The 16081-nt window shown below is 27.5% G+C and overlaps 1 protein-coding gene across 1 annotated transcript; it reads right to left on the reverse strand.

Moving 5' to 3' along the window:
• Window positions 1-227: 227 nt before the first annotated feature.
• LOC123259977 (F-box/LRR-repeat protein fbxl-1-like) lies at window positions 228-4894 on the reverse strand. Its single transcript, XM_044720824.1, has 5 exons — window positions 4494-4894; window positions 3604-3704; window positions 3316-3443; window positions 2986-3254; window positions 228-1499 (listed from the first exon to the last, which is right to left on the reverse strand). The coding sequence occupies exons 1-5, from the start codon at window positions 4546-4548 to the stop codon at window positions 286-288; spliced, it is 1767 nt and encodes a 588-aa protein (XP_044576759.1). The 5' UTR covers window positions 4549-4894; the 3' UTR covers window positions 228-285.
• Window positions 4895-16081: the final 11187 nt, after the last annotated feature.

Genomic DNA, 16081 nt, shown 5'->3' on the forward strand with positions numbered 1-16081 from the left:
AACGATGCGGTTAATTGATCTAAAATTTTGGTGATGAATTATTAATATATTTATCTTTCGATAGAAAAAATTTCATAATTTTCTTATGCTATACCTATCACGCTCGAACTACCTTAATGCACCCTTAATAAAATAAAAAAAATTTGATCCCCAAATTCTTTATTTTCCCTGTTAAAAAAATTCCTAAAAATCACTTTTTTTTTTCTACCGTCACAGTGGTGTTTCCCCTTAATTTAAAAAAAATTAATTTAAGCATTCAAAATAAATGATAAAAAAAAATTAATTTTACAATAAATACTCATATTTACTCGTAGTATTTTCTAAAACTGACAAATCAAGATTAACTATTTGCAATAACGGAGAAATTTCTTGAATATCCGAAGAATGAGCATTGGTCCCCCCAATAATCATTTTAAGAATAAAATTACTTTTGCGTTTTCTCGTAACAGTAACAGCAACTTGAAGAGACTCGCTAGTGATCGAAGTCGCCGATAAATCAAGAGAAATTAAATTAGGAGCAGTGTTAATTAAATTAATAATACCTGAGTCGGTAATACCCTTGCAGCCCCAGCTACTGAAAACTTTGAGGCTCTGAAGATTCGCAATGGCTTCATCAGTCACTTGGGGGACAAAATTAACTATCAAAGTTTCTAATTTATTGAGAGTTGTCAGTGGACTAATACCTCGATCAGTTACCGCCTGACAACTCATTAAATCCAAGTAATTAAGTTGTTTACAATTCTGCGACAAGTTAATCAAAAAATCATCGTTTACCGCCAGGTTTTCTTTCAGACACAATCTTTCTAGATTAACTAAATTTTTTAAATTATTCAGCGAGTTAGCAGAGATCAGCGGGTGCGTGCCCATGAATTTTAGGTCCGTTATCGTTGTCTTGTTACCCACAGCCTCCAGTGTCGAGTCAGTGAGACACACGCACATATTGAGCGTCAGCGATTTCAAATTTGTTAGGTGATTAATCACCACGTCAAAGTGACTGGACACGAGAGCTGTGCAGCGGGTCAGGTGCAAATCTTCAAGAACCTCCTGAGGCAGTGAAGCAAATGATTTCCCGATTATATATTCGTCGCCTCCGACTGACAGGTACTTTAATTTTTTGTTTACTCCAAAAAATAGCGACAAGTCGCGCTCGCTGGGTCCGCGAAGTGTCTTCATCATAAATTTGGTAATATTCTGGCAGTGGGTCATCAGCGAGCTTATTCCTGACTGCGACAGTGGTATGCTGGTTATATTTACCGATTGCAAATTTGGACAGAGCTTCCCGACTATTGTCAGAGTACTCGAGCCCAATAAATGGGAGACTTGTGACAAGTCAAGGTGGGTGAGAAATTTTCCGCAGCGGATTAACACCTTGCGGAGCGTGCTTGTGTCCACTACTTGCACTCGGATTTTTGGTGACAGTCCCCATGAATTTTTTGACAAGTTTAAGGATTTAACTGCGTGCCAAGATTCGTGGCTCAATGCTTGCCAACGTTTGCACACTAAAAAAAATTTTAATTAGACAAAATGTTGAAAAATTTTTTAATTGTTAAAAATTTTTGATAAATATTAATTAGGCAAAATGTTGAAAAATTTTTTTAATTGTTAAAAATTTCTGATAAATATTTACAAGTGGAGGAAACCATTTTAATTTTAATTTTTTTGAACGAAATTTCTATTTGATTTTATTGATATATTTTTTTTTTTTAAATAAATGAAAAAATGAATAATATAAAAAAACAAAAGTTGATAATCAAGATTTTTAACAAATTTTCAAAAAAATTTATAAATTTTTTAGAAAATTGTGATATTCAACTTTTTTTTTAAATTGTTCGTTTTTTTATGTACTTGTCAAAAAAATATGTATCAGAAATATCAAAAAAAGATAAAATAGAAATTTTATCCAAAAACATGAGAGCCAAAATTTTTTCCAATTTTCGAAGGTAAAAAAGATATCGAAATCTTTATTTTTTTCTTTTACGACATTTTTTATCATAAATCCACCGTAAAAAGTCAGAATCAAAAAAAAAAATTGAAAATATTAATTTTTCACTTAGTTCCGGCCCAAAATGAGGTTGACCACACTTCTAAATAATTACCAAATTTTCATAAATTTTTTTGAAAGTAAAATTTAAAATAAGTTTGGAAAATCCAAAAGTGCACGCCTCATAATTTCATTTTCACAATAAAATTGATTAAAATAAAATATAAAAAGCAACATAATAAAAAATATAAAACTCTGCTATGGTTTAGTGGCGCCAAAATTCTAAGGTGAGGAAAAAAAAATACTATAATAAAATGTATAGATAGATATACAAAAAAATACAGTCATATATTAGTTTTTTATAAATAATAATTTAACGACAGTGAATTAAACGCTCATATTCATTGAGAAAGTCCATCGTGTGTTACTTTGGATAATAAAAAAAAAATTATTCCGGTACTATCATATTTTCGACCAATTTCCCTGCCACATACACCAATCCATAAACACAATCACTCGGACGTCCAGAAAAGATTATTTTTAATGTTATTATTTACTATGTTAAACAAAATAATTTTTCTCACCTCCGGGCGGAAAGCGTCAATTTTCCTCCCGCTGCGCTAAACGAAAATGCCGCTTTCCGCCTCCGTCGAGGAGAAAAATAGTATACACACCATGGGCAGTAAATAAGAAAGCCTCAGATCACATGTTTATTGACCTCGGCTTCGCCTCGGACAACAATTACATGTGATCTGAGACATTTCTTATTTTACTGCCCTAGATGTGTAATATACTATTTATTAAAATATATTTTATGTGCCTGACAAATTATTTGACTTGATATTAGTACACTCAGATTAACCTGTAAGTGCGATATAAATAAAAAAAATCAATTTCAGTTTCGAGAAAACTGCTTTTTTTGAAATGTCGAGAGTAGAGCACTACCTCAACGCTTCGCTTATGAGGCGTGCAATTTATTTTATTTTAAGTAAAAAAAAAATTACCTCTTTCGACGCGTATCCGATCAGCAATAGGCAAGTATAAAAATATTTCACGTAAACAATCATCATTTAATTTATTTATCACCGAATCCGAGTTATCTGGCTCAGGCGTGGGAGCTTCAACAACAGCCTCAGGATCACTTTTAGTATGTTTATTAGGAAACTTTTTTTGCTTCTCAACACTGTCAGGCTGGTGCCAAGAATCGGCAGCAGTCACCCGCAGGATTCTGGAGTGTAATTTTATTTCCATTCTGTGAGCTGCCTGCCGGGCTCTTAAATAAAAAAATTATTAATTTTTTAGTTATTAATTTTTTATTTTTTAATTACACTTACTGCACTGTACTTTCAACATCGGCATAAGTTATAAAGCCAAAATGACTTCTACCATCAACTCTTTTTACATAACAAGCTTCTATTTTTCCGTAGGCACTAAATAGTTTTTCCAAGTCTTTATTCGATGTCTAAAATAAAAAAATATATAATTTATGTTAAATAAAATAAAATTTTAATTAATTATTTACTTATATATTCTTTAAAAAATAATTCTTTTTTAATTATAAATAATTTTTTAATAAACTTAAAGGATAGTTTTAATTTGTGAATAATATTTAATTAACTTACGCGTTCAGCCAAATTACCAATAAATAATTTTCTTATTGGTACATTGTCCTCAGTTTTATCAGAAAAAAAAGGTTCAGCATCATTGCTATTGAACGGTACTTCTGTAAGATTAAAAAAAATATACTTAGATCAATAATTAACAACAAAAGTCAATTAAAATTTTTATTTTATTTTCTACATGTAGAATTTTTTCTTTCAGTTTTTTTGTAATAATTTTTTTAATAGAAAAAATTCTAAAAATTGTCAGATGTCTGCTAATTTTAACAAAAATTTATTTAGCAGGTATTTAATAATTTAAATTAATAATTTTAAGAATTTTTCGTGACAGATAAAAAAAATAATAATAAAGTTATTGTTAATTTTTTTATTTTTATTATTTTATTTATTTATTGCAAAAAAATGCTGATCGGCAGAATACATTAATAGTAACAGTAAAATATTATATTTGAATTTAATATAAATATAAATAATGAAAATGAAGCTAAAAATAAAAATAGAAATAAAATTGATGATATTGTGAATGTATTATTTATTTATTTTATAAATGTATTCATTAATTTTTTTTGTCATTTATTAAATTGGAACAAAAAAAAATTTTTTTTTTAATTTTACTTAAAGTTTTTTTAAAAATGAAATTTTTTATTTATTTTTTTGTAATAATTTTGTGAAAATTAAAGTAGCAGATATTTGATAATTATTTGAGTTTTTAAAAAAATAAATTACTGCAAAAAAAAAATTGACATGCAGAAATTCAAAAAAAATTAAAAATGTAATTTAAAAAAAAATTTGTCTGTTGAATAAAATTAAAAAACGGTCAAGTGACTGCTAACTTTAATGCCATCTAATTTTATTTTTATATTAGCAAGTAATAAATATAAATATATAAATACCTAGTGATAATTCTTTAAATGTATTCCATATTTGCCGTAAAATATCATTTTCCATTGTGGGAATTTATTTTTCCAAATAAATAAGCAAAAATGAAATATTATCAATGATTTTGATTTAATTTCCTTTTGGAGGTAATTGTTAGAATTATTTAATTATAAATCACTGATATATCTGTAAGACCACCTGGCTGTTTCTTTGTTTGACTGTGAATATTACACTAGCACATGGGAATGAAAAATGGTGTGCTCCTAACAACTGATGTGACCAATACTGGCCTGGTCTGTCTGAGAATTAAATCTCAACTCAAAATCCTTTGTAATTTTACAGTACTCAGTTGAGTCAGTAGCAAGTACTCTTACTACGCTAGCACTACTAGCGCCACTTGAGTTCGCCATCTTACCTTTCATTCATAAAAAGAATTAGGTCACTTTTACTTTCGTTTTTACTCTGAAGGTTACAACGGGAGTTTTCCTTACCGCGTGGTGCTGCCACCTGGCTAGCAGAACAAAGTTTTGGTAAGGGCGGGAAAATTTTTTAAATTCAAATTTTTATACACAATTTTTATTATGAAAATTAAGTTAGTCGACATCTAAAAATTTTTAGAAATTTTTTTTATTGAAAATCACAAAAAAAATTTTATTTGTAAAAAACTTTAAAAACTTAAGCGCAATTTATTATTATATCTTTATATCTTTATTATATATTATATCTTTATTTACCAGGATACAAAAGTATATTGTATATACATACAAGGTATGCACCTATAGAGGTGTTACATTTAACACCTGTATATAGGCCTGTGAAAAGTTAATTAACAATAACCAAGCTTATCTTGAAACAAGTATCATTCATAAATATGTAATAAAATACAATATAATATTAAATACGTGATTTAGTGCTTACGTTTTACAATCCACTTTACAATTTTTTTCTTATTAATCTTATTTTTTAAGTTTAAAGTCTTTAATGTTTGTGGTAATTGGTTATAGTACTTAATTGCTACATACTTAGAGTTCTTACATGATATGTTTTTATTAATCTTTGGCAACTGCAAGGGCTTAGCCCTGGCTTTACCCTTGTAGTTGTTATATTCTTTTTTACAATAATAATAATTTTATTTTATTTTATTGAATAATAAACCCAACAGTTTAAACCATTAACAGGGTTACATGAATATAGACTTATAATTAATTTACAATAATGATTAAAGTATGACAAGATAACCAAATTTAAATTATATTTAAATTATATACTAATATAAAGTAAAAGTAATGGGAAAGTAAAGTAATACAGATGTAATTATATGATATGATAACTTGGAGAATCAATGTTTCCGGAGCAGCAAAAAATACCAAAAAGGAAAATAAAACAAGTTAAGTAAGGTAAGTTAAGTTAAATTAAATTAAGTTAAATTGAGTTGAGTTGCGTGAAGTCATCTCCACTTCGTCGCCAGGTTACCGAGTGAAGCGGTAATAATGATAACATAATGATTCTACTATAAATTTTTTATCAATACCTAGTATTGGAGTATTATCATCTTTATTAAAAATATTTTTTTATTCCAATTTAATAAATGAATTATGAATAAGAAAATTTTGTCTAAATAATAGTGCTATCACAGGATCAATCAAAAATAATTTAATGGACAAATGTGACGAAACAAATTTATAGAACCAAAAAACTATTAAAAACTCCTCCAAAAACTTGACATAAAAAATTGACTACTAAAAAATATATAAAACCAAAAGGCACTAATTTTTGTCTCGACCTTTCTGATTTTATCAAATTAAACTATAAAAATTCCTTTAAAAATAATAATATGCTCGTCACAAAATTTTCCTTACTCTCTCAATTATTTAAATCATAAATAACTATCGCTGAAAAAATATCAAATCCAATTTACAATAAAGATATACCCGTTACTAAATTTTTGTTAGTATCTTAATTATATAATAGTATATTGTGTGACTAGGGATGAAACAAAACGATTTCAGACCAGAGTGAAGTTGCCTGCCCGAGCGAAGTGAGGGCTGGCATCACTCGGTCTGAAATCGTGTTTCATCCCGCGTCACACATTATTTTTTCTCACCTCCGGGTGGAAAGCGTCAACTTTCGTCCCGCTGCGCTAAACGAAAATGCCGCTTTCCGCCTCCATCGAGGAGAAATAGTATATTACACACCTAGGGAAGTAAAGTAAGAAATGTCTCAGATCACATGTAATTGTTGTCCGAGGCGAAGCCGAGGTCAACAAACATGTGATCTGAGGCTTTCTTATTTACTTCCCGTGGAGTGTATACTATTTTTTTGTCCGACGAAGGCGGAAAGCGGCAACTTTGTTTAGCGCAGCGGGACGAAAGTTGCCACTTTCCGCCCGGAGGGCAAAAAAATAGTATACACACCACGGGCAGTAAATAAGAAAGCCTCAGATCACATGTTTATTGACCTCGGCTTCGCCTCGGACAACAATTACATGTGATCTGAGACATTTCTTATTTTACTGCCCTAGATGTGTAAGATACTATTTCATATGTTGCATTAAAAATGCTAGTTTCAATGTCTGGAGCCAACCAGAACTAGATAGTTTCAGACGAACAGCGAAAATACCATTTTATTATGAAACTTATAATAAAATAGAAAGTAATAGTTTATTTTTTACCAAACATTATTCGTAAATTGACAAGTTTTCTTTTATCATTCTTATTTATGCTTAATAACAGAATTATAATATGTCAGTACAGTTAACGGTTAGAATGACAATTATAAAGGTATAAAATAAACAAACAATTGATAGGATTGAAAATAAAGCTGCAACTTCACCTCGCGGACATAAAATCGTCATTTTCTGTCCGCCGGGAAGAAATAATTGATACCTGCCCGGCACAGTCGCATTGGTCTGAAATTGTCTAGTTTCGGTTGGCTCAACAGGCATTGAAACTCACATTTTCAATGCAGGTTATATGAAAATTAATTTTTGACATACAACCGCATTCACGTGTACAAAACAAAATAAATAAAAAAATAAATTTTGTTTATCGCGAAATTCGAACCTATTTTTTAAAATTACTTCGAAAATTTATCATCATAAATAAACTATTTCAGAAAAGCAAATGAAACATTGAAAAGGCACTAATTCAGGTCTCAACCTTTCCAGTGATACTAAATTTAATTTAAAAAACTCATTTTATCATATAAATATACCACACGGAGAAAAAAATATTGTTAGAATAAGGATACGTATCGTTATTCTGACTAAGGTACCCGCGGGTAATAAGGCCTGTCGAGTAATAAGGCCTAAGTGATAGAAATGTTATTTAAAATAACCGCTTCCGGTAAAGGCTTCTCTAGTAGAAGCGTCTAGCATAGAAATGTCGCTACAAGTTTATAGAGTCCCGATACAATGTTCCCTGTCTTCTATATTTCATCATCCGTCATATGCTAAAGTAGCGCGGGAAAATTCCTAAAAAACGGTTTGAGTAAATGGTAAACATTATTTATAATTTTATATTTAATAATTTAAAATCATTGTTCTAATTTTTATCAACATCTTTAGAAGTATTGTTGCTAAATTTAAGTGATGATTGATCTATAATACCAATTTTATTGAGTAGTAAAATAAGGCCTATTCGCAAGGTTTTTGAAAAAATTCAATTTTGTGTTTGTTTATGGTGAAAATTACCATTACTTCATTATATTTTGTAGCTTATGTATTAATCTAAAAATTAACGTTACATTTCAATAATTAAATGCAATATTTTCGATTTTTTTCAAAATCTCCCTTAGCTAGGCCTTATTACCCGCCGGTACCTTATACGCCGTATAGTCATTTGTTTTTAGAGATATACGCTGTATAGCCAATTCAGCTATACAGCGTATCATCAAAATGACGATCTATATCATTATTTTAGCGTTACATTTAGTTAATTCAATTATACAGATCCTCACGTTAACGAAACAATTGCCTGTTTTGACGAAACTACATATATTTACAAGAGCTATTCTCTGTATGCTTTTAAGTCAAACAAATGAATCCTTAAATCAGAAATCCGGATTGTTATTTTAAGGAAACGTCGGTTGAGGATACGTTGGATAGTCATTTTAACAATATTTTTTTTTCCGTGCAGGCAAATTTTTCATTTTCTCAATTATATAGATAATATTGCAAGCGTTAAGCGCGTAGGTATGTTCTACTAGAGCCAAAAAATGAAGATTCAATGTTTCGTCATTTTAAATCGTAACTGACAATTTTGTTATACATAAAATTGATATAAAAAGCACACCGTCAAAAAGAAAAATGGTTGTTGAACTCATTAAAATTGTTTTTAAATCTATTTATTGTTATTTTTACATAAAAAATTGGTTTTAATAGTTTATGGTGTGGATTTATCAAGTCCTTATGGATGGGTAAACACGATAACTTTATAAAATATCAATTTTTTTTTAATTCAATTTATGTTTTAATTTTAATTTTTCATTCAAAGATAACAATGTTTTATATTTTGATAATACTAGCTTTTAATAATAGAGTTGTAAAGGTAGAGCTACATAATAACTGGAGCTAAAATTCTTCAAATGCTCGAGCATAGTCTGTTGCCGATTTGAATAGACAATTGCGACTATTTTCCTGGAGTAGAAATATTCCTGGAATTTTTCTATAAAAATTACAGTAAAGAAAATAAATAAAATGTGGTAATTTTATTTGTTCTTTCCAGGTCGCTTACAATTTATCGCAGCCAAGTGGATCACAAGTAATACCGAATTCCGTTTACGTACGATGCGCACGTTGTCGTATTCCAAGTTACAGAAAACTTGAACAAGATAAGGTTTATAAAATCCTTACTATCGATTTCTCACGTGAAACTGGTGATGGTTACAAAATGATTAAATATGCAAACTTTAGTTTGACGGGTAATTCTGATAAATATTTTATTTTTAGTATTTTAGTTACTTTTTAATTTATTTTTTTATATAGGAGTCACTGCAAACCCTTTGGTGATTGATTATTTTTGAAGAAAAGGTCCAGTTTGGCCAGCAATTGAACGAAAAATAATTAAATTTAATTAATTAATAAACTAATTGCGAAATTAAGGAAAAAACTGGAGATATTTTTAATTCATTTAAATAATTTTATATTTTTTTTTCCGGTCATCTATATTTATTAAGAGAATATATAAGCAAAATTTTGTGGCCAGTGTATTTATATGATAAAATGGGTTTTTATGGTTAAATTTGGTATCGTTGGAAACGTCTTGACCTGGAGTTGTGGCTTTTCATGGTTTCATATCATTATCACCAATAGTCAATTTATGATGATAAGCAGTTAGGCTACATTCGAAAATGCTCTATCTCTAGATACATAATTAAGAAATGACCTTATATCTTGTGAAATATTGATATTTTTAATGATATAAGCTCATCCCGATGTTACACTTACCGAGACCTTTCATTTGAATACCCACATTAATTTTTCATATATTTTATATATTTATATATTTCACAAATACCATATATATAAAATATATAAAAAATGCCATGTGGGTACTCAAATGAAAGCTCTTGATGAGTGTAACATCGAGATGAGCTTATATCTTTGAAAACGTCAATAATTAAGAAATGACCCTTTATCTTGTGAAATGTTGACATTTTTAATGATATAAGCTCACCCCGACATTACACTCATCGAGACCTTTCATTTGAGTACCCACATCAATATTTCATATATTTATATATATTATATATATGTATATATGAAAAATATATCAAAATGCATGTGGGTACTCAAATGAAAGCTCTTGATGAGTGTAACATCGCGATAAGCTTATATCTTTAAAAACGTCAATAATTAAGAAATGACCCTTTATCTTGTGAAATATTGACATTTTTAATTATATAAGCTCATCCCGATGTTATACTCATCAAGACCTGTCATTTAAGTACCCACATCATTTTTTCATATATTTATATACATGTATATATGAAAAATATATCAAAATGCATGTGGGTACTCAAATGAAAGCTCTTGATGAGTGTAACATCGCGATAAGCTTATATCTTTAAAAACGTCAATAATTAAGAAATGACCCTTTATCTTGTGAAATATTGACATTTTTAATTATATAAGCTCATCCCGATGTTATACTCATCAAAACCTGTCATTTAAGTACCCACATCATTTTTTCATATATTTATATATATGTATATATGAAAAATATATCAAAATGCATGTGGGTACTCAAATGAAAGCTCTTGATGAGTGTAACATCGGGATGAGCTTATATCTTTAAAAACATCAATAGTTAAAAAATTACAGTGCAATTTAACAAAAGTCATTATTTAATAAAGCAAAATTTTATTTTATTTATAGTTCACAAGTCACGGCAGTCACATAGTGACTGCAAAGTTGTTAGTAATTATTATTTGAAATGATAAAAAAAAATAGTGATTCATGATACAGTTGTATGAGAATAAATGAACTGTATTGATGAAAATAAAATGATAAAAAATAAAAATAAAGTAATAATTGAGGAAATGTGGGCAAGTGAACGATAGCAAGGTAGTCTGTTGGAGTACAACATCAAATAAAAGACTTACACTTATTCATTGAAAATTATTGGGGTGAGATTGCCGGATGGTTCATCTCAAAAGAAGACCCCGAATGATACCAATTATGTCATCATCGGCACCGCGACCCCCAGTACAACGCCGTAGTTTACCACTCGTCTGTTCGCTTCAGCTCGTTGACGACGCGTTTTGTCATCGCCGTCAATTCCGCCCGCATGTAGCGAAGGCTTCTTCACTACCCTCGTTTTACTCTGTGACATAACATCCCGCAATGATTTAGTTCTTCACAACGCCCCTGTTCCTGTTTAGCTTTTTTATTTATTTATTATACATTCTGTTGCTAAATACTTATGGGAATTATTTTGAAATGGTTATTAAAATTACTGTTATTATCAGAATCATAATAATAATAAAACATATATCTAAATCAAGAGGAAAATTTTCAATGAAAATAATTATAAAGAAAAATTTATTAAATTTTTATAACAAATTTAATTATTAAAAAATGAATTGCAAAAAATTTCAATAATTTATCTTTTTATCTTATTATTTATTTTTTTTTAATATTTAAAATTTTCTTTAGTTTAGAAATTTTTCTTGATAAGTATCGCTAATTTTGTACACAAAAAATACAAAAATACTAACGCTTAGTTTTTAAAAATATAAAAAATTAGAAATTAAAAAAAGAAATAAATTGTGAAGAAATTTCAAAAATTTTTTTAAGTTTATATTTTTTAAAAATAATTAAAATACTATTTTTTTTTTATTTTTCCATCAAATTTCCATTTTTTTTAATTTTTATCCATAAAAAAATTATTATTAATCAATTTTAATTTTTTTTACAAAAAAATTAATAATAAAATTATTAATTAATTTGAATTTTTTTTACAAAAAAATTAATAATAAAATTATTAATTAATTTTAATTTTTTTACAAAAAAATTAATAATAAAATTATTAAATAATTTAATTTTAATTTTTTTGTAAAAAAAACTATTAAGTACTTCTGCTATATTTATCCTTGTATGCGTAAAGTATAAATAAATGTTGGAATAAAACTTCTAAAGACATAAAGAGATCATGTGAGGGCATGGAGTAAGAAGAAAAAATAAAATATATAGACCAAATCACAGTTGGGGAAGATGGATAATCAAATAACCTGCACGCACCGTATAAATTATCAATCAGCATGCGATTGTGCAATCCCAAAGGTTTCCGCCTCCTCGAGAGGGTTGCTACGTTGACATAGGGACATGTAGAAGAGACATATGGGGATGTTCCAGTGCTCCTGAGCATTGATAACGCCGGCTGACCTCGCGGAGTTCATCCTCCTTTTTATCTTTACGCGTAGGCGAGTGCTTGGTGTACTTTTCATTTGACATAATATAATAAAACATTGATAATATGTTCTTTATATCTCCAGAGCTGGATTATTTACGTGACACGTGCTAAGCCGTTGGTCTTTGACTTCACTAAACTAAACCAAATAATTCGTGTTACTATTGATAGATTATTGCACGTGTTTAATACACATGCGCGATAATATTTTACTTTTTATTTATTTATTCAATTAAATACTTAAATTATTTTCAAGTGCAAAAAAAAAATTTATTTTTTGATAGTTAAATTTCAAATTATTTTATTTAACTTCAATCGTTAATTTTAAATTATATTTTTAATATTTATTTTAATAATTAAAATCGAAAAATAATAAAAAGTTTTTTTAAAACTTGGAAAAAAAATTTATTTTATTAAAAAATGAACAATTTAATAATAAATTAATTTGTTTCAAATTTTATTTCTAAGCTGAAGAAATGAAAATTTATATTGCAGTAATTTTCTTGTTGAAAAAAAGTCTGTAGATTTAAAAAAAAAATTTTTTTTAACAAGAAAGTTACTGTGAAAATAATTTTTGTTTTTTCAGCTAAAAAATAAAATTTTAAACATATTAATTTCTTATTAATTTTTTTAAAAATAATTTTTTCTCTCAGTATAATTAAAGAAAAAAAATTCATAAAAAATAATAGGATTTAAAATCTCAATAAATACACATACGTATGTATGATATTTTTGGCACGTTTCTAAAATCATTGAAGCGAATGCACGCATTAAAAGATGCAGCCACGCGCCTAAATAAAAGATTGTGCGCTAACTTTTAATGCGGGTTTCCGACATAGCCGCAGGCAGTGTACAATTGTTCATCGAGCCGATATCTATCCGCAATTTGGACTTCTTGTATTTATATGGATTATATATCTGTAAATTTTCTCACGTTTGCAGACCAATGATTTTACATTTGTTTTTCACAAGAATTATTTTCATTATTCCTACAATAATAATGATAATAATAATAACGAAAATAGAAGTCATTTAGTCGTCGGTAATTTTATTTGAATTTTTTTTTTGTGAAATAATTAATATTGATATAGATTACTAAAAAAAAAGTTGGTAAATAGCCTTAAGCGATTGTTTAATAAGTTAGTTATTATAAATAAAAGAGCTACCGCACACTAAAATCATCTGAGGCATATTTATTGTGATTTCGCTGTTGAGTATCTCGGTTATATGAGATATTAAATCATAACTTGCCGAGTGAATCCTTTTTGGTAGTTCTACAGTCTCTTATATATTCATATATTTATGAACGACTATACATATATAAGACTAATAATATAATACATAAAATCTTATAAGACTACTCTGAATTCTTGATACTACTTATATTTTTTTTTATACTTTAAGGATACATATATCTCGATTACAAGTTGCAGTAAATAAATTTTAAAATTCTTTTCAAATCGTCTGAGCGATTTTTAAAAATAATTTTATTTGTAAAAAAATTTTTATTTAATAATTAAAGATTAAATACTAATTAATTAATTTAATAAGTTAAATTACTATAAAAATTTTTATTTGAAACTAGCAACCTGCAGTCACTGTGCGATAGCCGAGATTTACGGATTATAAATAAGAAAATTTTGCCTTAATGATTTTTTTATATTTATAATCACATTATACATAGTTTGGGTACTTTTTAAATAATTTTTAAAAATAATAGTGTTATCACAGGATCAATTACAAATAATTTAATGGACAAATGTGACGGAACAAATTTATAGAACCAAAAAACTATTAAAAATTCCTCCAAAAACTTGACATAAAAAATTGACTACTAAAAAATATATAAAACCAAAAGGCACTAATTCTTGTCTCGATCTTTCTGATACCAAATTAAACTATAAAAATTCCCTTAAAAATAATAACATGCTCGTCACAAAATTTTCCTTACTCTCTCAATTATTTAAATCATAAATAACTATCGCTAAAAAATATCAAACCCAATTTACGATAGAGATATACTCGTTACTAAATTTTTCTTAGTCTCTTAATTATCTATATTAATTTTTGATATATAACTGCATTCACGTGTACAAAAAAAAAAAATTAATTTTGTTTATCGCGAAATTCGAACCTATTTAAAATTACTTCGAAAACTTATCATAATAAATAAACTATTTTAGAAAATCATATGAAACATTGAAAAGGCACTAATTCAGGTCTCGCCTTTTCAATCATACTAAATTTTATTTATCGAACTCATTTTATCACATAAACGCAAAAGACAAAAATTTTCTTATTCTCTTTATTCTATGTAGACTAGCAACCTGCAGTCACTGTGCAACAGCCGAGATTTACGAATTATAAATAAAAAAATTTTGCCTTAATGATTTTTTTATATTTATAATTACACTCTCCATAGCTTGGGTACTTTTTAAATAAATTTTAAAAATAAAAGTGCTATCACAGGATCAATTACAAATAATTTAATGGACAAATGTGACGGAACAAATTTATAGAACCAAAAAACTATTAAAAACTCCTCCAAAAACTTGACATAAAAAATTGACTACTAAAAAATATATAAAACCAAAAGGCACTGATTCTTGTCTCGACCTTTCTGATTTTATCAAATTAAACTATAAAAATTCCTTTAAAAATAATAATATGCTCGTCACAAAATTTTCCTTACTCTCTCAATTATTTAAATCATAAATAACTATCGCTAAAAAATATCAAGCCCAATTTCGATAAAGATATACCCGTTACTAAATTTTTCTTAGTCTCTTAATTATCTATATTAATTTTTGATATATAACTGCATTCACGTGTACAAAAAAAAAAAATAAATTTTGTTTATCGCGAAATTCGAACCTATTTAAAATTACTTCGAAAACTTATCATAATAAATAAACTATTTTAGAAAATCATATGAAACATTGAAAAGGCACTAATTCAGGTCTCGCCTTTTCAATCATACTAAATTTTATTTATCGAACTCATTTTATCACATAAACGCAAAAGACAAAAATTTTTTTATTCTCTTTATTCTATGTAGACTAGCAACCTGCAGTCACTGTGCAACAGCCGAGATTTACGAATTATAAATAAAAAAATTTTGCCTTAATGATTTTTTTATATTTATAATTACACTCTCCATAGCTTGGGTACTTTTTAAATAAATTTTAAAAATAAAAGTGCTATCACAGGATCAATTACAAATAATTTAATGGACAAATGTGACGGAACAAATTTATAGAACCAAAAAACTGTTAAAAACTCCTCCAAAAACTTGTCATAAAAAATTGACTACTAAAAAATATATAAAACCAAAAGGCACTGATTCTTGTCTCGACCTTTCTGATGATACCAAATTAAACTATAAAAATTCCTTTAAAAATAATAATATGCTCGTCACAAAATTTTCCTTACTCTCTTAATTATTTAAATCATAAATAACTATCGCTAAAAAATATCAAGCCCAATTTCGATAAAGATATACCCGTTACTAAATTTTTCTTAGTCTCTTAATTATCTATATTAATTTTTGATATATAACTGCATTCACGTGTACAAAAAAAAAAATAAATTTTGTTTATCGCGAAATTCGAACCTATTTAAAATTACTTCGAAAACTTATCATAATAAATAAACTATTTTAGAAAATCATATGAAACATTGAAAAGGCACTA

This window comes from Cotesia glomerata, linkage group LG2 (assembly GCF_020080835.1).
Source record: "Cotesia glomerata isolate CgM1 linkage group LG2, MPM_Cglom_v2.3, whole genome shotgun sequence".
Lineage (NCBI taxonomy): Eukaryota > Metazoa > Arthropoda > Insecta > Hymenoptera > Braconidae > Cotesia > Cotesia glomerata.

What these genes read in the sequence shown, in the direction of transcription:
- LOC123259977 (XM_044720824.1), bottom strand. Translation starts at nt 4,548, where the DNA reads ATGGAAAATGATATTTTACGGCAAATATGGAATACATTTAAAGAATTA. An exon ending in ATTTAAAGAATTATCACTAG is followed by an intron (nt 3,705 to 4,493) that starts GTATTTATATAT and finishes TTAATCTTACAG; the next exon opens with AAGTACCGTTCAATAGCAAT. An exon ending in TCGGATACGCGTCGAAAGAG is followed by an intron (nt 1,500 to 2,985) that starts GTAATTTTTTTT and finishes AATTTTTTTTAG; the next exon opens with TGTGCAAACGTTGGCAAGCA.